Source organism: Epinephelus lanceolatus, chromosome 22 (assembly GCF_041903045.1).
Source record: "Epinephelus lanceolatus isolate andai-2023 chromosome 22, ASM4190304v1, whole genome shotgun sequence".
NCBI lineage: Eukaryota > Metazoa > Chordata > Actinopteri > Perciformes > Serranidae > Epinephelus > Epinephelus lanceolatus.
This window is the reverse complement of record NC_135755.1, coordinates 13,578,972-13,605,858: the sequence shown is the minus strand read 5'-3', so window position 1 is coordinate 13,605,858 and position 26,887 is coordinate 13,578,972. Positions and strand designations below refer to the sequence as shown.

Sequence of the window (26,887 nt, the reverse complement as noted above, 5' to 3'; positions counted from 1 at the left end):
ATCCTGCTTCATAGTACAGGCCTCTGGAGTCTCTGTGGTTGACGCCAGCCTTACTGGTCAGCACTCTCTGGTGGACAAACCATCAAATGGCAACACTCTTTTTGAATTAACTACAGTATCCTTGACAGGTTTTGGCTTTTTTATAGTGCAAGTTTGTCTTACTTTAAAGCTGGAGCTGAATTTTGTTAGACATGTATGTAAAATAACTGCAGATCAGTGAAGGAGTTTTCTTGTCTTTGCAGTTCTTCAGGCGTCTGAACGACTATAAGATCGACCACAAGCTGCTGCTGACGGGAACTCCTCTCCAAAACAACCTGGAGGAGCTGTTTCACCTGCTCAACTTCCTCACACCCAACCGCTTCAAGTACGACTCCTCACACACACACACACATATGCACACAGGTATACCTAAAACTGTCACATACAAAGAATGTTCGAGGGTATTATCAGTCCTTCACCCAGTTCCATCTCTCTGTACAGTAACCTTGAAGGCTTCCTGGAGGAGTTCGCCGACATCTCCAAGGAGGATCAGATCAAGAAGCTCCACGACCTGTTGGGGCCTCACATGCTGCGGAGGCTGAAGGCAGACGTCTTCAAAAATATGCCCGCCAAGACCGAGCTGATTGTCAGAGTGGAGCTGAGCCCCATGCAGAAGTACGACACACATTCATTGGAGGGTTCGGGGGGGAAATGTGGATTTACGCTGATGATGGACATTTTTAGACACGACATGACTCGACAAAACTGGGCATTTTTTAAAGATTAGTTAATTAATTAATTTATTTTTTAAGGCATGAAGGTTGCATTTAACCATTATTTCAACTCTAAACTGTTAAGGTTTAAATGGAGTTGTAGCAATCTGATGTTTTGCAGCACAAAATTAATAACTTCAATTAGTAATATTGAAGTGAGACAATTCCTCAGAAAGTCTTCAGGATGTTTTCATTAAAAATGAAACAATGTAGGGTGGACAGGAGAAAAAGGAAGTTTATCTTAGTCTGTGTGTGCGGCGCTGCGATGATCATGTCCTCATTTGTCTTCATGTTTATAAAAACAGAAAATACTACAAGCTGATTTTGACCAAGAACTTTGAGGCTCTGAACTCGAAAGGCGGAGGGAACCAGGTGTCCCTGCTCAACATCATGATGGACCTGAAGAAGTGCTGCAACCATCCCTACCTCTTCCCCGTCGCCTCCATGGTGAGAACACACACACACACTCTTATCCTTGACAATACCCCCTTTGTAGCCAAAGACAATGCTTTGATAATAAATGCTTTGGATTACTCCTAAATGGCAAAACAGTGACACCTTGTGGTCATTTTCAGTAGTGCTTGTTGTAACATATTGGTACTTTTAAGATGTAGTTTATGGTTAAAGTTACAGTTAAGATGCAGACATGTATTTGTTCCTCATGGCATGTGTGTGTGTGCGTGTGTGTGTGTGTGTTTGTAGGAAGCCCAAAAAACCCCCAACGGTGCTTACGAGGGGTCGGCCCTCACTAAGGCCTCGGGGAAACTGATGCTGTTGCAGAAGATGCTGAGGAAACTGAAAGAGCAGGGGCACCGAGTGCTGGTGTTCTCACAGGTACACACTCACATGGACACACACAAATACAGTATGCTAAGCACAGGCAAGTACACACACCAGATGGACACCTCCCTTCACAGATGTTAAATTACTCCCATGACGCCTCCAGAAGGCTCAGCAGCAGATTGATTCCAGCTGTGCGTGGGTAATCGAGTGTAAATGAAAACACACACAGGTAGGGCTGTAGCAAATATCATTTTTTAAACATTTAAGCTTCTGCTGAGGTTTTCGAATGATGAAGTCATCTCTGAAAAAATACAAACTAAATCCTCAAACTCAACAAGGGACATCTTTTAGGCCATTGTCTTTATGATGACAGGATTGTGGGTAGTTTAGCTTAGATATTTCTTGACCTCAACGAGTCTCTAGTCATCCAGTCTCTGTCACACGCGAGACAGCAACAGAGTTCTCTTTATGCATCCATGGTGAGGAGAAGAGCCAGTATGTACAAGCACAGAGCGAGTAGGTGGAAAATGCATTTAACTCTGGGGGCAGCAAGGCTTGACATTGGACAGTGGTGTAAAGTGCTGCAGGGGCGGTGCGTCCAGGAGCACCGACGCACATCTAGCCGCCGCCGGTGTGGGGTTGTACATTGAAAATAATATGGGCGTGTTTTGTGTTTCGGCCTGAATCTTTACTGGGTTTGAAAATGCAGCATTTAAATTTTGGTTTAGACCAGCTCTCTTTCTCTCTTCCGCTTACAGATGACTAAAATGCTGGATTTACTAGAAGATTTCTTGGACCATGAAGGTTACAAGTATGAAAGAATTGATGGAGGCATCACAGGAGCGCTGAGACAAGAGGCCATCGACCGTTTCAATGGTGAGATACTGGATGATATAACCTTTTTTTGTACTTGTTGAAACGGTTCCTACGTCTACACAATACATGAGACAGTCTGTGGAAAAAAATCATGTTCCTGTGCCTCCACTTAGTGCTTCTGATGGCATTTGCTAGAATCCTACACGGCAGTATGAAAGAAATCAGAGCTGAGGAGTCTCTAACGCAGCTGTCAATCACATCAATCACTGCTTATGAACTGCGGTCAAACTAGGCAAACCGTCAAAAACCCTGAGCTATCCCTTGAATGTTACTGGCTGTTTGTATATCTTACACACTCTCTCTGTCTCTCTGCTCGCAGCCCCTGGTGCTTGTCAGTTCTGTTTCCTGCTCTCCACCAGAGCGGGAGGTTTGGGCATCAACTTGGCCACGGCAGACACAGTCGTCATCTTCGACTCTGACTGGAACCCTCACAATGACATACAGGTACTGTAGACTGGCATTTGCTGAGTGAGGTAAGGATTCAGTGCTACAGATACTTAATGTTTCAGCTGTATCGCTCTCTGCACAGGCGTTCAGTCGAGCCCACCGAATTGGACAGGCCAACAAGGTGATGATCTACCGGTTTGTGACGCGAGCCAGCGTGGAGGAGCGCATCACCCAGGTGGCCAAGAGGAAGATGATGCTGACCCACCTGGTGGTCCGGCCAGGCCTGGGATCCAAAGCTGGCTCCATGACCAAACAGGAACTGGACGACATCCTCAAGTTTGGAACAGAAGAGCTGTTCAAGGATGAAGTAGAAGGTAAAGTGATAGAATATATCGTCAAGGGATTTTGTTGGATTGATTCTGACAGGGAGGATTAGGCAGACTTCCTCTCCTGAGTGAAATTATTTTGTCAAACACACTTAAATGTCTTGACTCAGTTGGTCTTATTCTGGTTTTATTGACAACATGCATTTCTATGTGGAATTTGTCTGTAAGAACAGGACAAATCATTTCCCCTTTTTAACTCTGACTTTAATTGGCAGGTATGAAGAATAGTTCAGGGGACAAAGTTGAGGACGAGGGCAGCGTGATCCACTACGACAACGTTGCCATTGAGAGGTTGCTGGACCGAAGCCAAGATGCCACAGACGACTCGGACGTCCAGAACATGAACGAGTACCTCAGCTCCTTTAAAGTGGCCCAGTACATGGTCCGAGAGGAGGATAAGGTGAGTGGGAGGAGGTGGAGAGCATGTTACAAATACTGCAACAGATGCTGTTGTTGATAAATGTAAATGTAAATGCCTTTGTTTTCTGTGATACTGAGCTGAATATTTGGGGATTTTGGACTGTATGTTGGGGTTCTTTTGGAGTTTTTTACCATGTCTAACTTTGATGGACTGGATGCTAAAGAGACGGTGCTACTGGACTGGTGACTTTAAGCCCAGTTTCGGTGTGGTACCTTCAGAACCAAAAGTAACCCTTCAGACATGGTACCTAGACTCTAGTGTTTCCACCGCAAACAGTACTCTTAATTTTTTTTTCTGAAATTGATGCGTGTTTATAAACACATATGGCCTCACTTTGCGTCAATCATGTTTGCACTCTGCCTCCAAAACTTTCATGCGTTATTACAGTTTTCAGGAAAGGTTCAGTTTGTTGCAATTTTTCTGTCAAAAGCCTTTAGTGACTCGTTTGACCATGAAGCAGTGAAGATAGCTTACTTTCAGCGGGTCAGACAGCAATATTTCAGTGCATGATAATCAAGGTGGACGTAATAATGGATGAGGACTGCACACAAGACAGAAAGCAAGCAACAGTGTAGAAACAAAGAGGCAGGAGAGCTCAGCCCCTTCAGGTAGCCACAGTGCCAAATGCAAGACTCCTGCAGAGAGTGGCAGCCACCGGGGAGGTAACACTGTAGCATAAACAAGACTTAAAACAAGAGAGACTCAGGCATGCAGTTGCACATTTGAGGGTCTACTTGGAAGTAAACCCTCAAATGTGCAACTCCATGTCTGAGCCTCTTGTATTATAAGTAACTCTGGAGGATGTGCTATATCGTAGGCAACTGGACTTGCTTGAGTTTCTTGAAGACTGTAAGGCTTCGTAGGTGGTAATCCCTTACAAACAGGATGAAACCAGGCAGGATTGAGATGTAACAAGGGGAAATAAGCAGCATGACCAGCAGGGATTGTTCAGAGCTCTGTTTTTTCTTTACTTATACAAAATAAGCAAGGCACAAAATGTCCACGATCTTCAGTTACAGCATAAGATTTTACAAAAAGGGAAAAAAAGGCTTACAGGCTCAACAGCAGTTCTGGCAGCAGACCTGACCCCCTCTCTCTGACACCCAAACTACTTTCCTCACCTGGCATATCTACCCCGGCCTGTACCATTACATAGAAAGGTTCCCAAAAACCCCATTACCATACTATATACAATACATGTACAAATTAACCCCACTAATACTTACATACACACAATACAAATAAATGCTGACTAATACAGGTTAAACAAAACACATAATAAACTGACGAAAGACCAAACAAAAGCCAAACTCAAACAAACCCTCTACCCCCTCCCCTCTCTGCTCCTACACTAACCAGGTAATTATTGGAGCCAGCTGGAGTCCTGTGGCTCTTGTGTGCACTCCATGAAACCACGCCCTCCCGGAAGTTGACCTCAGAGACGAAGAGGAGTTAGCAGGGTTCAAAATAAAAGCACAACAACAACCAAAGGAAAACTTCCTGTATTAGTTTAACACATCCAACTTTACTATATGTGTGCAATGTTCGTCACCTTAGTGAGGGGGATGCTTCCCAGCTCCCTCACAAAGACATCGAACCGTCGTTAAACACAGGAGGTGGCCTACGACACATTTATCATCCACCTACAATGCAGTCTTGGGATCCCTCCCCAGACGACTTTAAAACCAATTCTCACCTGGTCCCACCTGACCCTAACGACACACAAAATGGCCGGGTGGGTCAACGACTCACATTGTGACCTTAACGACTCTGAAACTAAGAGCTAACATGTGACCCCAAAGACTCTGTAAAGGCCCGAACATACTCAGGTGGAACGTACGCGGAACAGACTCCGCGGAGGTCTGCGCAGATGTCCACAAGCCCTGTGCGCGCAAAGCTCAGATTTTACGACCGCACGGACTCCGCTCCGCGCACCAGTGACTGCTCGGCATGTATTTTTCACATCACGGGGATTTTGCACGGACATTTTTACAGGAAACTACAACGTGGAAGTGCGCTTGACTATGAAAGCCCGAATGACTGCGGACATTCCTCGCGAAGTCCGCTCCGCTAATAGTACGCCCGAGTATGTTCAGGCCTTAAGGGCCGTTTCATAGTTGACGCAAAGGCACGCAGACGCGAACGCATTGGGACGCATCAAGACGCATTGGCCACCATGATGCGTGCTTGCGTCTCAAAATGTGTTGTTAATTTTTTTTGATACGCAATGCAACGACGCAGGTAATACCATGCATTGCCAGCGGGGGTAATGCAAGCGACGTACTTGAAATTAACCACTTTTTGTTATTCACAGAAGAAGCAGGTATGAAATATGGCGGGTGAGGAGGAAGAACTTTGCGAACTCATACGGGCACACACCCATTTATATGACAGTTCTAGTGCCCTGCACTCTAATAAAATAGCAGTACTAGCTAGCCTGAATGTACCGGTGACTCTGCTACCCGCTATTGCGCGAGTGACATATTGCATTTCAAGTGTCGCCCGCGTTGCTTGCGTTCAATGTGTTGATTATGAAAGGAAGTGCGTTGCTTGCGTCACTTGTGTCGCTTGCATGGTTGCGTGCGTCGACTATGAAACGGTCCTAAGGGGTCACACCCACACAGGGTTTAAAGCCTGCGACTCCACACCAGTCCTTAAGAATGGAAGAAGCTTCTTGGATGAGGGGCGAAACGTCTTTAAGAAACCCAAGCAAGTCCAGTTGCCTACGATATAGCACTTATGATAACTCCAGAGGAGAGATGCAAGAGTGCAAATGTGGCTTTTAATTTTGTCCTGTATTGCGAATGTTCGTAACGATTAGAACAATAAAATGCATCGGACTCAGTGCGCCAGGTTTCTGTGTTCAACAGTTTTTGTCAGATTTAAAAAATGCATACAAAAATTTCGGACTTGGTGTGCAAAGGCCTTTAGAGTGCTATGTCAAACCCCCAGCTATATTTGATGTGTAAATAGTGAAGCTTTTCTCTGTCATGATTTCAATGACTAAGCCCTTTTTTCAGCTCTGCGGGAAATTTTGTAAAGAAAGTTTTAACTTAACTTTATCTGAGAATGTACGCATGTGGTAGTAATTTAACAGATAACCACAATCAGTTATGCTATTTCAGAGACATTAAGTCAGATGACAGAATGACAAATGTCTGCAAATAATTCTCTCTGATGCTCCAGATCGAGGAGATTGAGCGGGAGATCATCAAACAGGAGGAGAATGTGGATCCGGATTACTGGGAGAAACTGTTGCGGCATCATTACGAGCAGCAACAAGAAGACCTGGCAAGCAAGCTGGGCAAAGGCAAGAGGAACCGCAAGCCTGTCAACTACAATGACGCTGCACAGGAAGACCAAGGTAGGGACTGGGTTTGGACCTGGTGCTGGACAAACTCCTGTAGGCTGTGTATATCAAACTGTGGATTTAAAAACAAATCCTCTGTCACATGATCCTATGAATGATTGCTGAAAGTAAGAATGCATTTGTTATTTATTGTCAAGATTTATTACTTACTCTAAGCTTATGATCTTTGTAGAATTAGCAGGACTTTAGATGATGTGTCCTGTGTTTGAGTTACTGCTTGCACAGTGGAGGTGAATGGGCCTGGCCTATTGACAGACCACCATGTGCTGTTTCAGAGTGGCATGCTGACATTTCAGATAACCAGTCCGAGTATTCAGTGGGCTCCGAGGAGGAGGACGAGGACTTTGACGACCGGCCAGAAGGTAAGCAGGAGAAAGAGACATCAACCAGAGCTGCGCTGCTCACGAAACAATGAAAGATGCCTGTTGGAGCACACACACACACACACACACACACACACACACACACAAATTCAGGTCTGTGTTGAATTACAGGTTGAAATTGATTTAGTTGTAACAGTTGCCTGGCAGAGTCCTACATGTTAGATTGCCAAAAATGCAAACAGCCATCCACCTCCTCCCCCCTGAACCTTCAGACGGTTTGAGGAGAACACTCCAAACATGTCAGAAATTTTGACTCAACGCTAACTGTAAATTTCAAGAAATCTGCAAGTCTGCAAAATCCTCCCTCGCCTTACATCTTGTACTTCTCTCAGGGACTCTTCGTTATTTACGAGGTTGTAGCAGGTAGTGCAAAACAGGGAAAGGCATGTCAAATAATTTTTAATGCACTGGGGAGGGCCTCGTGTTTGTTATGTTGGCTTCAGTGAGGGGCATACATCTTTAAATGGCTGTATTTTAAATACCCTCTGAACTTCAAAACCTGCCAGGTTTGAAATTACACAATTACCTCATTTATCACATCCAGAAATAAAAAAAAAAAGAAATTTTGAAGGCACAATGAAGGCTGCCATCTTAAAAATCTCTTTATTTTACCTCAAGGATTACAACAGTCAACCATTAATCAGTTAACTACCTGGAATGCAGTACTGACCGATAAAGTACTGCTCTGCGTACTAGCTAACGTTAGCTAGCGGCTCCGCTCATTGATATTGGGGATTACTGCTTGTAACACCATCCCAACTCAACAGTGTGTGAAAACACTGGGCCCACCCTCCTGGTCCCCACACGTCTTCCCAGTTGCTCAATTTTGTACACCCTCTTTAGCATTGTTAGCTCCGTTAGCAGTGTCAGCAAGGCTAGTGGTGCTAACAAACTACCTGGAGAGAGACCAAAGGTTGGACCGTGGATCATGTACCGCAGCAACGCTGGGCTGTCACTGAGACAATGTTGTTAGAGGTAATTGCTGAATTAGCGCCGCTAGCTAACTCCCACGCGACCCAGCTGGTGCACAGTGCAGAGCGACCAAAGCTATGTTAGCTAACCAGTAGAGACCAGAGGGTGGGCTGTGGTCACTATGTTTCCACGTTAACACAGCTAGCTGGCTGTTTGTCAGTGAAGCAAACATAAAATAAAATAAAAGGCAAAATATTTACGTCACAATATATTAAAATTTCACCCTCTCTAAATTGAAAACGCTTCGAAGTGTGGTGCTTAAGTTCGCTGAGACAATGGAGTGCCGGACTAAGAGGAAAGGCCTCATGTATTTTACATTACGGTGGAGAAAATGGTGTGTTTATTTAGTCAATGAGACAGATTCCACATGATTATTGTATGTATCATATATTACACTCTACTTTAAATTAGGAAAATGTGTCATGACTTTGTAAACATGCCATGAGCTCATATTTGTCTTTTTTCTTTCTTTTTCCTTGTGTACCGCGAAAAATAAAATAAAATACAATAAAATTAATAAAATAAAATTAAATTAAGAATAAAAAAAAAAAAAAAGATAAGTACAAAGTTTTTAAATGAAAAAATTCAGTGGTCAGTTACTGGTTAATGGGAGTTAGGCTGTCAAAAACAAAATTAAACAAAACTGACATCACTATTCTCCAAGTCTCATTTAGTATGTCACCAAAAATAAACCATTTACACCAGATCCTGTAAAAAAAAACCCCTCTAAATTCTGCGTTCCTGTCTGCATAACATTAAAAAAAATATACGTTTTCTTTTCAACTCTGAATTTCTTTTCAACGTTGAACTCAAACTTTCAAACCTTAAAGGGTAAATTTTTAAAATTTAATGTTGTTCCCTGTGTCAAGTTACTGACATTGCGATGTGTGTGCCGGAGTGTGTGTGAGGTGTAGGCTAATTAAATTTAGTTAGTTTCATGTGGTCGGATGGTTGGCGGTCATGCACCCATTTTCTGCTGAAGCGCACACACAGCTTTTGTAGTGATGCAATTTGTAAGGAGGGTTTCCATTCGCTTGAGAAATGACCTGTTTGCTTTGGTGATAGCTCGCTCCACGCTGTTTACTTGTTGAATTGGCTCCAATACCTACATTAAGGCTGAAAAAATCTGGTTATGTATGGTGATGGGAAAATCATGTATTTTCACCATCACTCAGGGAGGCTCAAGGACCAAAAGAAATACGGAGTGACACCCACCCCCTCTAATAAATAAAGTACGGTCCCTTACCATCCTGTCCTGTCGCCTCCTGTTACCTGCAGGTCGTAGACAGTCACGCCGGCAGTTGAGGAACGAGAAGGATAAACCTCTGCCTCCTCTTCTCGCCAGAGTGGGAGGCAACCTTGAGGTTTGTACAAGTCTGTGGAACGGGCCCTGCTTTCATTTATTCTATTTTTTTATTGTGATGTTACTGGAATCTGTCGGCTTTGTGTTTAAATTGAACTCAGATATTTTTCTAACAGTCTGACGGTCCTAAATGGCAGCAGGGCTATTTCATCTCCAGCAAGTCCGTACGTTCCAAGCTCATTTATCATAATGATAATGGTGGATGTGATTATAATGGCCCGCACTGTTCAAGAGAGGATTCAAGGTTTATTTTAGTGTTATTAGGGAGTCAGACCTATTCAAAGAAGGCCTTGGAAAGTTTGAAAAATACGTGGATGTCTGCAGGAGAATTAAGTTTTCTCATCCTGACATTTTCAATTAAAGTCTTCCAGAGTAATAACAATGCACTGATACATTTTCCACTGCCAGGATAGTGCCAGCTTCACTCTGGAGAAATATACTGTAAGATATACTCTCATTTCCGTAGGTGCTGGGCTTCAATACACGCCAGCGAAAGGCTTTCCTGAACGCAGTGATGCGCTGGGGGATGCCGTCTCAGGACGCTTTCTCCTCTCAGTGGCTGGTCAGAGACCTCAGGGGCAAGACTGAGAAGGAGTTCAAGTAAGGACAAACAGTACTGATTGATTCAGATGTAATCTTTCTCAAGTTCTGTCTTTTAATCATATATTTCTCCTCTTCTTTGCCAGAGCTTATGTGTCTCTCTTTATGCGTCACCTGTGCGAGCCGGTGGCTGACGGGGCAGAGACGTTTGCAGATGGCGTGCCGAGAGAGGGCCTGTGCCGCCAGCCAGTCCTCACCCGGATCGGCGTCATGTCTCTCGTCAAGAAGAAGGTCAGAATCAGAAATCAGAATCAGAAATACTTAATTTATCCCTGAGGGGATATTGTGATTTGTTACAGTTGCTCTCATGTAGAGTAGAGAATTATAAGAAGTGAGAATAAGAGTATGAAAAAGAAGTATGTAAATATTAATCAATGAAATGAAATTAAAATTAAAATGTACATTAAAATAAAAAAAAAAAAATACATTGTGCATTATGCTACAGTGTTTAACACTTGTACTTAAGATATAAAAATATTAAAAATAAAATACATATCGTCACTGTGCTGAGGCTGTAAGTGTGAAATTTAACTACAGTATATACATCAATAGAATAAACAAGAATAGAATAAAAGTAAACATAAGAAATATGTACAGTTATGTGCATCATAAAGTTCAATCAACATTAAAACAAACAATGAAAATTATCAACACAGGATTACACACATGCATCATTTCGTGTGAATCTGTTATGTTTAGGAAGGCATTTACGTAGAATCTAATTAGAATCCAGTTCAGGAATGGCGGACTCCGCCACTAACAGTGTACACTGATGTACAGTAGGGCTGCAATTATTCTTATTATTTTCTTTATTGTTCCATTATTGCATCATTTCCTGTGAATCCCCCATATGTAAGAAGGCCATTAGAAAGCAGCATGGGAATGGCGGACTCTGCCACTAACAATTAACACTGACGTACAGTCGGGCTGCAAGTAACGATTATTTTCATTATCAAAGAATCTGCCAATTATTTACTAGATCAATGGATTAATAATTTGGTCTATGAAATGTTAGGAAAAGGTGAAAAATGTTCATCCTTGTTCCTTTAAAGTCAAGACAAACCCAGAGATGTTCAGTTTAATATTATATAAAACAGAGAAAATCAGGAAATCTTCATATTTGAGAGGCTGAAAACAGCATTTTCTGTAATTTTTACATGAGAAATGACTTAAACTATAAGTTGATTATCAAAATATTTGTCAATCCACTAATTGATTAAATGACTAATTGTTGCAGTTCTCCTAATAATAATAAATAGACAGGCTGAGTGGCAGAATTTACATTATCACAAGTATCAAGTGTAGATATTTCACAGGTAGTGTATACAGATACAGATATTACACACAAGTGATGATGGTTTTCGTATGCGTGGTCCACTGGGAGCAGTGTTGGTTGTATAGTCTGACAGCAGCAGAAAGGAAGGACCTGTGGTATCTCTCCTTCACACACAGCGAGTGAAGCAGCCTGTGTTGTCCAAGTGTCCTGCATGGGCTGGGTCATGTTGTCCATAAGGGATAGTAGCTTGGTCTCTGTATTCCCTGTCATCCTCCTCTGTGATGACGCCAACAATTGCAGAATCATCAGAGAACTTATGTCGATGGCAACTGGCTGAGTTGTATGTGAAGTATAGTTCAGTCAGGAACACTTAAGTCAAAGAAAACTTTACTTCCATTTGCAGTATTATATTTGGCGGTATGGCTCTGTTCTGGGGCCCCTCTGGCTTTCCTAGGCCTATGCAAAGAGCCTCTTCCATGCGTCTGTATGTTTTTATGTGTTTTTTATCCTCTTTTATTGCCTTTTTTATTGTATCGGGACCAGAGTACATAATTCGCTCTGTAGTGTGCAGACATGTACTGAGTGAAAATAAATGAACCTTTGAACCTTTGAACCTTTTTTGTCTACGTGGAAGCATAAGGCAGAGAGAGCACACCTGTCTGCCCTTCCATGTGCAAATGAGGAAAGCCTGAGGCAGAGAGAGCAAACCTCCCTGCCCTTCCATGCGCCTACATGGAAAGCCTAAGGCAGGGAGAGCAGCCGCAAAGACCCCCCGGGATCAGAACAGCAACAGTAGACAGGCCAGAGCAGTTTAAATAGGGCGCCCTGAATGAGATTTGCCAATTGGTTGCATAGAAAGGAATCATGTGATCTATCAGCTGACTCCCTTCCATCAATCAGCTGCTCCATCAGTTGATTGGGCTGCTTGAGATCACCTGATGTAGCTGGGATGTGAGCTGAGCTTGACATTGTGTCCTGACTGAACTAACGCTGTGCTCAATATCTGCAACTTACATATGAGGAGATTTAAAGCTTAGACTTAGCGTAGTCCAGGAATGGACGCCGTTTTATCTCAAATTTGTCGACAGAAGAGTTTCTGTAGTTTAAAGTGCTATGTAACATCTCTGAACCATAAAACGGAGAATTATCCTTCAGGCTCAAAAACATAATAAAGGTTGCAATTTTGTAATAAGCTCCTCAAAGAGGACTCTTCTGTGGTTCCATCACCCGCCCAAAAACATCTGATAAAGCTTTGAAAATAGACTTCTAGTAGTTCGATAAATTTAGACAGAGCCAGAACGTGTGTGCCAGGGTAGCAGGGAGCTGCCTTTAATTCAGCAAACTACAAAGACAATATCGTCCTCAGGGTCGTAAATTAAATGTCAGAGCTCTTCTTCAAGTGAAGAAATCAACCATGACATCTTGAAAGATGTTCTGATTACCCTACACCTTCCCTGTGCCAGTTCACTCGAATTTATCCAAATATCTTCGCTCCAGCTTTCAGTCCAACTTGTTGAAACCTGCTGACATCCTGATCTGCTATCTCTGCCAGGGGGAATGTATGATATATTGCCAGGCGAGCGGGGCATGTGGGTGGTGAGTTTAAAGAAGGTGGTATTAGGTAAAGTGAGTGCGTGCCAAGCTTTTTCATTTTGCTGAGTGTTGTGTATCCAGATCCAGGAGTTTGAGCACATCAACGGACGATGGAGTCTTCCAGAGCTCAAGCCCGAGGTCATCGTAGACAAGTCCTCCTCCAGGGCCTCCTCTCCCGCTGTTAAGACCGCCACGCCCACCCCCGAGGCCAGCTATAATAACACACCTTGCACCTCAAAGCCAGGTAAGCAAACAATCACATTTACCAGCAGGGGGCACTCCATGTAAAGGGCACCAGAGACAGCTGAATCTGAGCTACAGTAACACGTGTGTTTGTTTTATGTGTTTATGTGCAGCGACCCCTGCTCCAGCAGACAAGCTGGAGAAGAACGGGAAGGAGGGAGAGAAGGAGGAGGACAAGGAGGAAGGCAGCGAGGCCCCGTCTGACAAAGAGAAAGTGAAGGAGAAAGACAAGGATGAGGGGAAAGAGGTGGACAGCAGCAAGGCTGCTGAATCTGAAGAGGTGGGACACTGTCGGTTAAAAACATTTAAACATTTAACAAGTTCCCTAAAACATATACTATAAAACATATATGCTCCTGAAACCTGACAGTAATAAACAATAAACAATAATCTACAAATATAATATGCTGTTAATTGTATAAACTGTATGGGCTTTATCTTACACCATCTTCAGACTGACTCAGTTGTCATTTTCACGGCCAGAAACCACATCGTGAAAGTAGCAAGTGTACTTGCACCCATCTGTGCTCCCATGGGCATGTAGGTCTTGAAATTACATGTGGTGAGATGCATTGTTTGAGGCAGCAGAAAAGGACTGAGCCATTGACCAACAAATATCTAATCCAGAGTTAGTGGCGCAGGATTTTCCTGCCTTTTATATTGCCATAGAGATGTGTTCAGGGCCGGCGTTTGGTGGAGATTGGACCACTCACTCCAAAGTTATAGCAATTTCCTGTTTCATGGCGAGACATCAAAATTCAACGCTGTGCAGCGGGTGTTCCCCTCAACATGACATAGATCTTGTAATAACTTTTGCTCACAAAGTAGTCAACCTCGCACAAACCAATTTTGAAGGCAATCCGATGAAATCTGAAGGAGGAGTTAATTAAAATACAACACGTGGGAAACACCAAAAATGACCATGGAATTCAAAATGGCCGAGATTATCAGATAGTAAGATATGCCCTCATAGGCATTAGGCAGGTGCACAACGCGCATACACTCCCCTTAGTACACACACAGGGATGCGTTGATGGGTGGCGGATGGTGGGTGAAGTAATACAGCATCAGTGAGGAAAACACAAACACAATCTCTAAAATGTGAACGTAGCAGAGATCAGAGCAGAGCCACTGTCTGTCTCCCCATTAAAAGAGATGCTGAACAGCAGAACTTCACTGATTATTTCTGAAGCTAAAAGTTTAGTCCTGTTTCCTTGGTCAGGTTTATAACTACAGTTTTTAGTTTTGGAATGGGAGACGACGATCTGATTGGTTGAATTCATGTACTGCCTATAACATACCTATGATTAATTGAGGGAATTAACACAATACCTTTTGCCCTTGTGCCTTATTTTTCGCCCAGATTATGCAACGTTTAACTAGGAAAAGTTGAGATAGAGATGCCCTAAAAGCACTTCTACCATGCACTTTGGACCATGCTCTTTAGATCACTTACGTAGCGTCCGATAAATGGTGGAATACAAATTAAATTCAGCACAACAACAAAGCAGACCAACTCAGTGAGTGACAACTTACTGTGTTACTCTCTGTAGCTTTCCTCTTCCACAAAAGACACATCACAAAGTTCGTCCCCGAGTCAAAAGACCGAAGGCAAAGACGACGCTGACCTGAAAGAGGAGGAGAAGAAGGAAACGACTGACGCTCCAGCTGCCACAACAGAGGAGAAAAAAGTACAGGAGGAGAGTAAAGAGGAGACAAAACAAGAAATGGAGGTCAAAGAGGAGAAAACAGGTAAAAACAAAAACACAGAAACCTGATCGGTCGGTTTGATGAAATCTGACACCCACAAACAGATAAAGCAGGATTGTTTGGAGCAAAGCAACAAGCCCTTGCTTCTGTTTTTTTTCCTGCAAAAGGAGAGAAGCTGGCGGAGGAGAAGGAGAAAGACAAAGAAAAGCGGGAAGAGTCACAAACAGCAGCTGAGACGACAGATGCAAAAGAGAAGACCGAGGTGTCTGACGTGAAGAAAGGTACGCTTCACTCTCTGTGACAGTCTGCTGCCATTAATACGTAAGCACATTTCTTTTTTTACAAAATATCTTTTTTTCTCTGTAACAGAGGAACTCAAAGGTGAAAAGGATGCTGGGAAAGAAGTCAGATTGGTGAAGGAGGACCCACCCAAGGGTAATGGGAGGCCTCCCATTGAGCGCCCTCGCTTTATGTTCAACATCGCAGATGGCGGCTTCACCGGTCAGTACTGATTTACCTGCAGTGGCTGTGGAATACATTCAAGTGTACATAAAGTGATGCATTTCAACAACTTTAACCATCTATGTTTACTTTTTTAACATTTATTCTGGCCATTAATGGGTCAACTAGCTATGGAAAACCAATCAAAAAGATAATTTTCTTGCAAAACAATTGTCAGGAACAGATTCGTCTGTAAGGAATGAAGAACAAAACATGAAATGATCCTCAAAATTTTTTGTCCCAGATACTTCTTTATTTTTACCACCAACTTTTATATGTCGTAGATTCAAGGGTTTACACGTCAGAAACTGGTAATTATGGATGTGACGTGAACGTAACAATAACCTTTTGTTAAGGTGAAAGTGATCACAACTGAGAAGGGTGTTTCGTTTTAATGTTCGTTCCTTATTTTGCCGCTTGTTTTTATCTGCTAGCTTAATGTCTCTTATTGACGAGAGTTCGCAAGAGTTCGTTGCTAAAACAGAGACATGTCTAGAACAGAGTTAACTTTCTCCTTATTTTTCTGTCTGATAAAATGCCACTTCAGTGTCAGAAGGGTTGGGGCTTGTGAAAAATGGGCTCAACATTTACTTCAGTGACTATAGGGCAAAGTAATCAGTCCTAATCTGTACTCAAGCTCACTTTTCCTATTGGAACGAATAGACTCAGGACCGCTGCTAGTTTCCTAATGGGGCGGGGCAGTGGCGAAACCCACGACACAGATACAGGAAGTGAATTTAAATTTGGCCGTCTCAGTTTATCAATGGTCTCTGTCATAGGCTGACTCCAAATGTCCACACTTAACCGCACTTGCCGACTTGCAGACCTCATGGGCGCGTTCCCAGGAAGTCCAGGAGTGCTAAGGGCTGTCCAAATCCACGATATAACAAGTCCTGATTTACAAATCTTTATGTTTTTGAACATGTGTAGCCTATTTTAGACAGACATTTTTGTTCAGTCACAAAAAAGGCTATACTTGGGATTTATCTTGTTTTCTGCAGGAACAGATGAGTAGATGAGTTGTTTATCAGCAAAACAGTTTCAAGGGCCGTCTATCAGCAACTTGCCCTCGCAGACTTGACATGATGACGGTGAACTCGTCACAGTACATACGACTAAATCCGCGAGGGCTCAGTCTGCAAGTCCAGAGGGTGGACATTTGGATTCAACCTTAGCTCTGAAACCATTGTTTCTTCCAACACAAGAGGAACAATGAGTGACGAAAGTGTATGTTGATTGGTTTAACACGAGTCAATGCCGCACTGGCAAATGCACGGCTAGCTTGTTAAAAAACAGCTAGTTGTGTAAACAACAGCCAACACAAACAACAGCTTGTAAAAGAAAACTGAAAGAAAACACGGAGGAATGGGCCGACAGGGAAGTCCAAGCTTTACTGAGCATATGCAAAGAGTCAAATACAGCGCAATTTTGACTTCTCGAAGCAAAATAGGTTTCTGTATTCCTATTGGTGGTGCAAATGCAAACAGAAAAAGCTCTTGAAGGTATAAAGTTCTCGGGGGAGCTCCCCACTGGGCAGTTCCTCTTTGGGAGACCTGAAGACTGTTTGGTTTGAAGCATCTAATATCGGCTTCTGAAGATTCTAGCTGCAAGATCTTAATAGTGCAATTATGATTTATACTTCAATATGTTCATTAGATATACAGAGATCTCTTTGCATTGCTCAAAACATAAATGTCATGCTCTGAGACAGGTTTTTTCTTGAATATAAATCCTGTAGAATCCCTGAGAGATGAGGAGAGAAAGGTGAAAAGGTGAAAATAACTTATTAACTTGTCCAAACAAGTGACTAAGCAGTCTAAACAACATAAAACCCACCGCTAAAACAAAAAACATTCCCCTTGCTTTCCAGAGCTTCGGTACAAAAGCCAAAAATGATCCCCACCTTGATCGCAAACCCAGAAAAGTCTGTCAGTCTCTGTGCCGTGGAAACACCTGCAGCCAGGTTTCAGCGAGCTAAGCACTTTGAGACCAGCCTCATTTTAAAGCTTGTGTTGGCTTCACCCCACAGAGCTGCACACTCTCTGGCAGAACGAGGAGCGCGCTGCCATCTCCTCGGGGAAGATGAACGAGATCTGGCACCGTCGACACGACTTCTGGCTGCTGGCGGGAATTGTGATGTATCCTTGACGGCAGTTGCCCGAGCGATGACCCCGGTGTGTTTATTTTTCTATAAGCCGGCAGAAGCCCAGCGTAATAAGTCAACAAGCCAGCCAGAGCTCAGTAAACACCAAACTGTGTCTGCTGGAAGCCAATGTAGTGGGTCATTTAGTTCATGTTGTTCCCTCTATTATGGTAATTAAGGCCATGCAGCAGTCACATAAAACTGTTTTCATTACTCTGCGAGATAATCAAGAGGCCTGCTTGGACTGAAATTAAAGGGGAGGAACTATTTGTTTCAGAAGCCGCCTGAAATTTGGTGCTGAAATAACTGTAATTGTGTATTTTACGAAGATGGAAAATGAATCACCCTCAAAAATCTGTGTTCAGCTTAAAGGAATAGCTCAACACTTTGGGCTTGTTTGCTTTCTTTGCAAAGGTCAGATTGATATCACTCTCATGTCTGTTACTTAATTTGGCATAAAGGCTGGAGGCAGGTGTGAACGGTGAACTCGGCTCTGTCCAGCATTCAGAAATGCCGACCAGAGATTAGAGTTTTGATTCTCTGCCAGAACCTGAATATCATGAATCATGAATAATCTATGAGCTGTGTTGCCATCAACTTGTCCCAGATCCTTTAATGAGGAGAAGGGGTTGAGCTACGGGCACTTTCAGTGTCAGGCCTGATTTATTGGGCTTGATTATAGCTTTACCAAGGATACATGTTAGCATTTTTACATTTCTGTTTTGAACGTGATACTTTAGGGAGTTCAAGTATCTCTGGGTCTTGTTCACGAGTGAGGATAGAACGGAGCGTGAGATGGATCAACGGTTTGGTGTGGCTTCTGCATTTACACGGTGGCTGCGCCGGACTGTCTAGGTAAAGAAGGAGCTTAGCCGGAACGCAAAGCTTTTGATTTGCCGGTCCATCTATGGTCATGAGCTGCTGGCTATAATTTCAAATTTAATGGACAGTTATTAGAGTTTTATAAGTCTCCTCACCTAAATCTGGTGAAGAACGTAAATGAGCATTTCCCTAAATCCTGAAATGTTTGTTTTTTGAAGAATGAAGCTAAGCTAAGCTAAACTTAGCATGAAGACTGGTTGGAACGGGAAACAGCTAGCTTGACTCTGACCAAGGTTTAAAAACTTTGGTCAACCTAAACTTTCTGAAGCTCACTAATTAACATTTTGTATCTCATTTTTTTAATTCATACAAAAATAAAATTTGGCATTTTGAATTACGGTGTTCATCACAATCTAGTTAGCCTACAGCATGCAACTCCCGGTATTACCACAGATTGTTACCTTAACATGTTCAGCTGTGTACGTATTAAACAAAGAAAGACACAAAATGTTAATCAGTGAGCTTTAGATGTGCTGGTACGCATATTTTTGATCTTTGGACGGAGCCAGGCTAGCTGTTTCCCCTCGCTCTTTATGCTAGTCTCCATGCTAATAGCTAATCTTCTCCTGGTGCTAGCTCTAGCTCACAGACTTGATAGCATCTTAGCGCTCAGTAAGAAAGCAAATAAACATGAAGTGAAAATGTTGAGCTCTTATCTGATTCATAACTTTTTCATCAATAACAATCAACAATAAAAAAACCCTCCTTATTTAGCTTCACTGTGACGTCACTTCGACGATGCTAGGTGGGATAATGGCTCACATGATGCTGCCTCACACTATCTCTTATTCAAAGTGTTAAGTGACCCTTGACCCCTGTGCCAGTCACGGCTACGCCCGGTGGCAGGACATCCAGAACGACCCCCAGTTCGCCATCGTCAATGAGCCTTTCAAATCGCAGGCGAATAAAGGCAACTTCCTGGAGATGAAGAACAAGTTCCTGGCTCGACGCTTTAAGGTAAGACGAGACGTAGCTTCACCTTTCCTCTTATAACTGGAGAACACTTGATTAATTTGCCATTTTTATTTTGTTTTGTTTTGTTCCGATAACATAATGATATTTTTTTACAGTAGCCGAGAAATATAAAAATGTTAAACTATCATTTAAACTACAAGCAATAGAATACTAGTAGTCTTGAATTGGCGGATCAGAGGATTCCGACTATGACCAGCCAAAACCAACTTTAAGGATGTTACACAGACAGATTTCGGTGCCAGCCCTTCTTCCATGCAAACAATCTATTTTAGTAACATTTCGCAGTGTCTTGAATCACCTGACTCGTTTGATGGTCGGATGACATATGCCCCTAGACCCACATATTGGCTGGATGGTATTGCTGACCGCTGCATTTCTGGAACAGCTCTCATCCTGTTTTTGAGCGGCTCGCATGTTTCAGATCCTGCCTTCAACATCCTCATTTACTGTATCACTGTCTCTTTCACATTTCTCATTATCTCGCTTGCTAAATTATTGGAGTATTTTAGAGGGTTTTTTTTTTTCGGTAAATCTTCGCAAGACAGCACAAAGTAAAACTCTTTCACACCAGTTTTCCCTTAGCATAGTTTCAGCTGTTGGTTGTGTAACACAATAACGCACTTGTGCAACATGTTAACAAGAAATTGACCGCATTTTCTTTTTTTGTGGGGACACACTCCCACAACTAAATCATTGTATGAGTCTTGATTTCATTTGAAATGCTTGCATTACTGTTGCTATGCCAACTGAGAAAGACCCTGACATACTGCTAAAAAATATCAGACAATGAGAGATGATTGCAGCAATGTCAAACTAATTTAAATGGTATCTTCAGTATTTTTAACCTTCACCCTATTTTCTCTTGTTTCTGTGTCTAAGTGACTAATGGGAACAACTATTTTTGAAATTGGTCCAATACTGAGAGAGCACTGAAGCTGCGAACAGGCCGCTGGCAGGCTCTGATTGTTATTAATTCACTGACATGATGGAAAGGATCCCTACAGAGTTAGATGTTTTGTTAAAGAGTAAGATGCTTTTTGTTTGACCAGAAGCCTCCTGAAAATGCCAGACCCAGCAGACCACCCACCATTTATATAACATTTTCATGTTATTTCCGATAATGTCTCATTATTGCTGATTTAGTCTAAAGATCATGATATTTATAATCAAAATAATGTCTTGGTCCTTATATTAAAGGTAATACAATTACAAACAAAAAAAAATATAACGACATTAAAGTTAGGTGCAAAAACAATTAAACTAGATATCAGTAAGGTACCGAAAAGTAACTAAATAACAGCAAGGCGCAAAAAATAAAACAAGATAAAAGTAAGGGGCAAAATATGAAGACTAGATAACAGCAAAGTGCAACACATACAAACTAGATAATAGTAAGGTACATAATAGTACGGTGCGGAAAAAAACAAACTATAAATCAGTTAGGTGCAAAAATGTAAAAAAAACCCCAAAAAACCAAAACGATAATACTACAGTGTAGTCATTAAAAACTAGATAGCAGTAGGATGCAAAAAATACAAACTAGATAACAATAAGATGCACAAAAAATTCAACTAGATAACAGTAAGGTGCAAAAAAAGAAACTAGATAATATTAAGGTGCAAAAAATAAAAAGTAGAAAGTGGAAAGGTGCAAAAATTTAGACTACATAACAGTAAGGTGCGAAAAACTTTAACTAGATAACAGTAAGGTGCAGAATATAAAAACTAGATAGCAGTAAGGTGCAAAAATTAAAATCTAGATAACAGTAAGGTGCAAAAAAATAAAAATAGATAATGATAAGGTGCAAAAAAAATAAACTAGACAACAATAAGGTGCAAAAAATAAAGACTAGACAGCAGTCAAGTGCAAAAAATTAAAACTAGATAACAGTAAGGTGCAAAAAATTAAGCTAGATAATGATAAGGTGCAAACAAAACGAAGACAACAATAAGGTGCAAAAAATTAAACAAGATAACAGTAAGGTGCAAAAAATAAAGACTAGACAGCAATAAAGTGCAGAAAATTAAAACTAGATAACAGGATGGCGCAAAATATGAAAACTAGATAACAGTAAGGTGCAAAAACATAAATTAGATAACAGTTAAGTGCAAAAAATAAAGACTAGATAACAGCAAGGTGCGAAAAATGGAACTAGATAATATTAAGGTGCAAAAAATAAAAAGTAGAAAGTGGAAAGGTGCAAAAATAAAGACTTAGATAACAGTAAGGTGCAAAATATGAAAACAAGATAACAGTAAGGTTCAAAATATAAATACTAGATAGCAGTACGGTGCAAAAAAAAAATAGAAAGTGGAAAGGTGCAAAAATAAAGACTAGACAGAAGTAAAGTGCAGAAAATTAAAACTACATGACAGTAAGGTGCACAATATGAAAACTAGGAAATATTATGGTGTAAAACCCCCCCACAATTTTCATGTTCTTTCCTTTAATGTTGCTTGATTGCAAATTGAATCAACATTTGTGAATGAAAACCATTAATATGAAAACACTTACAGTGAAAATAATCTCTTGGTCTTTATATTAAAAATACATTATTACGTCTTCAACAGATGTATAAAATGTGCTTAACGGTACATTGTTAGCAAATACTTAAAATAACCAAACAAAAAATGACACGTGAATGATTGTGGTTCACTGACATCAGTATTTGACCCCTTCATCCTGCAGCTGTTGGAGCAGGCGCTGGTGATAGAGGAGCAGCTGCGACGGGCGGCCTACCTGAACATGACCCAGGACCCCAGCCACCCGGCCATGGCGCTCAATGCGCGCTTTACAGAGGTGGAGTGCCTCGCAGAGTCACACCAGCACCTCAGCAAGGAGTCGCTGGCGGGCAACAAGCCAGCCAACGCTGTCCTGCACAAAGGTCAGAGAAGATGGGATGATGTCAGTAATTAGGGTGAAAAATCTCTCTCTCTGTTTTCATCTGTCTGTTCAGCTCATAAAAAAACAAACATTTAAGCCGAGAAAGGCAGTTTAGACAAAGTGCGAGAGATTGGCAAACAGATAATGGCAGGCACACAATAAAAGAGAGATACACATCAACACATGTTGTGCAATCCGTCTTCCTTCCTGCTGAGCCCATATCACTTCTGCCTGAAGCTGACTTTAATAAAGCTGAGCAGATAAGCTTACACGCTGTTAAACGATCGCTCCAAACATTTCCTCACTGGCAAGTCTGTTCATGTTTATATTGTTCTGTCGAAAGGATAACATGCTCAGCACACTACTGTTCTGCCTTGTGTCTCTGCACGTAATGGTGCCGCACTTAATGAATTCTCATAAACAGACTTATCGTGTTGCAAAGTGACGCTGCTGCTCTCTAATCAGTGATTAACTCCATGAGGGGATGTGATGACAGAGTCATGAGATAATAAGGGATGGGAACAGAAATCCCTTGTAAAAATAGAGTGAGAAATGGGCTTTTTTGGAAATAAAAATACCCCAAGATAAGACTTTTAAACCGAACAGACTATAGTGTTTAGACGCCATAAATGATAATATAACTAATAATAACATTGGAAGAACTTATCCATTTTTGTCTAATTTGGGGGGACAGGGGATCTTTAGGGGGAGATAACAGCTCAACAGTATACGCCACATGGGAGTGGTGAACATCATCTGAAAGCTGGGAACCTGGAGATTAATTTGAGATGCAGCCCAACACTGTGTGTTGACTTTTTCTACTCAAAAATATGTAATCAACATTGTGTTTTGGTTAGGCGCCTATTCAGACTTTGAGCATGTGAAGCACCCTGTATTGTCCTTTCTCTAACCTTCCCGTGTAATCAATCTACCGTTTTTCCCCCAGTAATTAGTATCTAGTTCCTAACATGTTGAGGCAGAGGGTACTTGCTGTAGCTCTGGTTGAGGGTGAGAGGCTGTCAGCAAATAGTTTGTTGGTCACGGGGAAACAGAGATCAGTGTGGGCACATGAGACCCTGAAAGAGACGGTTTGTCATGGGGAGTACCACCAGTTGGTCCAGGAGCTTCTCCTCGATGATGGCTGTTTCCAGGCATATTGTAGAAATTTTCTGTCTATTGTCGGGTTGTATAACTCTGGGTATCCAGCAACCACTACCACCAGTTTCTCCTCCATTGTTTACCAACTGTAAACTTGTTGTCGTGACCACCACAGAAGGCCGGCCTCTCAAATCATCCGATTGGACAACTGGAAAAAAGATGACGTGGGTTCTTTTCAGCTCTAAGTCTTTCAGCTCAAGGAAGTCAGAGCGCTCCTGCAGAAACGCGAGGTGCATCGCAATGTAAAAACGGCGAGAAAAAAGCTTTATTCACATTAAAAACAGTTACAAAAAGCCGCCTCCAGCTGCTAAAATGCTTTCTGTGTGATCAGGGCCTTAGACACCAAGACCTTAAGGAACACCTTTTGACATTTGGAGAGTTCTGTACGAACTGCATTTTTCATTGATTGGATAGCGAGCACTTCGGTTCTGGAAACTGCACTACACTTAGGATAGCCAAACATCTTCTGCATGCCAAGGTCTCGAGTTTGTGGTCGCAAAGTTTCATGAGGCTGTGATCATCCTAGAGGTCACTTAAGGTTATTTTATACAGTGAGGTCAATGAAATGGCTACTGTGGTGGCTAACATCATCACACGTAAACAAAATTGGGCTTGTTGAATCCACAAGAGTGTCAGCTTTCCACTCATACCCAAGTTATGCAATTCCAAGACTGTTTAGAGGCTCCGGTGTGCAGAAATATTCAAGCACAATAGGCGAAAATAACACATGTATACCGCATGTTTTTTTACCAAAAAGTGCATTGTTCTAGCAGAAAGTGGGCATATCTTTAACAGAGAGACTTGTGGGTATCCATAGACGGCAAGGCAGCTTTATTTGGACAGCACATTTCATACACCAGGGTATATCAAAGTGCTTTACAGAGTAATAAAATATAAAACATAAGAAAGGATACAGGTATGTGTTACTGTTGTGATTGACCATATTATGTAGACCATGTGATGCCATTGATATGAATATTATAAAGTCGAGTTTGAGTAGTAGTAGGTGGTGTAAAACGGGGCATGTCAAGCGTCATCTGGGAGGTTATTCCAGGTTTGTGCAGCATGATAACAAAATGCTGTTTCACCATGTTGCGTTCTAACTCTTGGGACGGCCAGTAGGCCGACCCCAGATGTCCTCAAGGTCCTAGAAGGTCCATAAAACCCATTTTCATTCAGATGTCTTGAGCTGAGAGTTCTAGGGACCCTTGTGAAAATGGCCATGCTGTTTTCTTCCATTGCCCAAATTTGGAGCTATGTTAACCCCCCTTTCCCGACAAGCTAGCCTGACAAGGTACGAATGGATTCATTAGGTCGTCTAGTTTCATAAGATAGCAGTGTCTTCACTCTGGCTTTAAAACTCAGCCCGCTACGTCTTCGGAAAGACAGTAGTGTTGACCGTGGACGCTGGCATCTCAGCGGAGACCTTGTAGTCCAGAAGTCGTCAATCTCAAAGGTTTCTTGGGAGCTGAAGTGACCCTGGACGTTAAATGAAATATATAATATAGTTCCTGAGCCTCAGCCTTCACAAGGGAGCTATTTTTTTCTGCATCAATCAATAAAGTATCCATACAAAGCAAATGATTAATAAGAGGTGTCGAAGAAACAGGAAGTATCAAGCTAGAACATGCAATTATGGATCAGAAGTAAAGCAGTGAGTCTTAGTAGTTGTTGATGTTTGTTGTTGTCAGTGTTGAACCAGCTGGAGGAGCTGCTGAGCGACATGAAGGCCGACGTGACCCGGCTACCGGCCACGCTGGCCAGAGTCCCACCCATCGCCGCCCGCCTACAGATGTCCGAGAGGAGCATCCTCAGCCGACTGGCCAGCAAGGGCACTGAGACGCACACACCCCCGGTCAGCAGCAACCAGCAGCTTCTAAACACACACACACACACTTAAACACATGCTCATATGCACAAGTTGAAACCTGCAGCTGCCTGCATTCAGTGGAAAAATAATAGATGGAGAGCGGCCAATGAGAAACACAGAGCCCATTATCTTGTCACCCACCTGTGGATTTTCACTCCACAACTGTTTAGTCAGCAGATTTCTTTCTGTCAGCTTACGTAACGTAGAAGTGCTTTATCTTATCTTATATCATCTGTTTTCATAAATCACATCCGACATGCACAAAACTTCTCTTCCTCTTTGCAGCCCATTCCTCCGGGACCCTACGCGACCCCTCACAACTACGGAGCCCCCTTCACCCCCGCACCCCCGAGCGCCCTACTCATGGGAGGGGCCAACTACAGTCAGATGCCGCCTGGATCCTTCATATCAGGTCAGTGTTAAATCTCCATTGACATCCTTTACTTGTGATAGTAGCAGCTGGGTCAGGAGTTGGGTCTGTTTTTATAAACGTGCAGACGAGTGTTGCGCAAACGCAGAAAAGTTCAAGAGGTAGCTCGGAATTTTGCGAAGAAAGTTGCGTTATATGAGGGCATTTTCCATAACTGGTGTATTATCTAAATAAATAAATGTGTTTTTTATTTTGTGACAGACATCTGGAATTCTTCATCTTGCATGAAGGTGCAGCATTTTGAGTCGTGTGGAAAAATGTTTTTTCCTCCTCTGAAAGTGCTTAAGGGGCCAGTTAGGAGCCGTTTCAGTCTTCACCTGCCAGCGCAGGTGCTCTGTGTGTGAATCTGTGGGTGTGAGAGCGAGAGCGAGGTGGATGTGTTCCAGTCAGTAATAAGCAAACATCTGAAGGTATTACAGTACCCATAATTATAGCATCCAAGGTAATTTACACAAGAATACCGGCTTGTTTGATGTGTTTGACAGTTGGCAAGCTGGCAGTTTAAGCCAGATTTATGATTCCTTGCGGAGGTGAAGGATTCCCGTGTGTCTTCTTTCTTCTACTTGGTGATAGGAGAGATTTATGGGAAGATTTGAACAGGAAATGGCTGCGCTAGCTCGAGCAGAAAATATAGATTTATCAAAGTAAACGTGTGTAAAAGGGGCACTCATGAGGTTCTGTTTACTCATCATGAGGACTCAGCCTGTGGAGAGTTTTGTGTAAAATCTGTGGCGCTGGAGCAGAAAATAACTCTGATGACATCACAGTGATGTCATTAGGGTTATATCTGCTCAGGCTTGTAGACTACCAGTTTATAACCTGTATTATGAACTGGGGGCATGGAGTTTAAAAGGTGCAGGTGAGGAGGGACAAACAAAAGACTGTATTGCGTTACAGGAAATGTCGGATACGGTGTTGTTGCAGCTTAGA

General features: G+C 42.3%; 1 protein-coding gene across 10 annotated transcripts in view; it reads left to right on the top strand.

Annotated features, from left to right (window-relative positions):
- Nucleotides 1-26,887, top strand: part of chd3 (chromodomain helicase DNA binding protein 3) — a 69,194-nt gene that overhangs the window by 25,192 nt on the left and 17,115 nt on the right. For 8 of the 10 annotated variants that reach the window (XM_033609991.2, XM_078164339.1, XM_033609996.2 and 5 more), the window contains 23 exons: nucleotides 243-364; nucleotides 481-654; nucleotides 1,058-1,199; nucleotides 1,455-1,586; nucleotides 2,294-2,411; nucleotides 2,731-2,855; nucleotides 2,941-3,172; nucleotides 3,400-3,584; nucleotides 6,792-6,969; nucleotides 7,251-7,337; nucleotides 9,609-9,694; nucleotides 10,160-10,293; nucleotides 10,380-10,524; nucleotides 13,244-13,406; nucleotides 13,519-13,685; nucleotides 14,959-15,157; nucleotides 15,283-15,396; nucleotides 15,485-15,616; nucleotides 17,646-17,754; nucleotides 19,466-19,598; nucleotides 22,305-22,500; nucleotides 25,349-25,512; nucleotides 25,813-25,939. In XM_033609991.2, coding sequence (XP_033465882.1) covers nucleotides 243-364; nucleotides 481-654; nucleotides 1,058-1,199; nucleotides 1,455-1,586; nucleotides 2,294-2,411; nucleotides 2,731-2,855; nucleotides 2,941-3,172; nucleotides 3,400-3,584; nucleotides 6,792-6,969; nucleotides 7,251-7,337; nucleotides 9,609-9,694; nucleotides 10,160-10,293; nucleotides 10,380-10,524; nucleotides 13,244-13,406; nucleotides 13,519-13,685; nucleotides 14,959-15,157; nucleotides 15,283-15,396; nucleotides 15,485-15,616; nucleotides 17,646-17,754; nucleotides 19,466-19,598; nucleotides 22,305-22,500; nucleotides 25,349-25,512; nucleotides 25,813-25,939 — 3,364 coding nt within the window. The remainder of the gene's footprint in view (nucleotides 1-242; nucleotides 365-480; nucleotides 655-1,057; nucleotides 1,200-1,454; nucleotides 1,587-2,293; nucleotides 2,412-2,730; nucleotides 2,856-2,940; nucleotides 3,173-3,399; nucleotides 3,585-6,791; nucleotides 6,970-7,250; nucleotides 7,338-9,608; nucleotides 9,695-10,159; nucleotides 10,294-10,379; nucleotides 10,525-13,243; nucleotides 13,407-13,518; nucleotides 13,686-14,958; nucleotides 15,158-15,282; nucleotides 15,397-15,484; nucleotides 15,617-17,645; nucleotides 17,755-19,465; nucleotides 19,599-22,304; nucleotides 22,501-25,348; nucleotides 25,513-25,812; nucleotides 25,940-26,887) is intronic. The other 2 variants (XM_078164341.1, XM_078164344.1) reach the window with 1 other exon arrangement.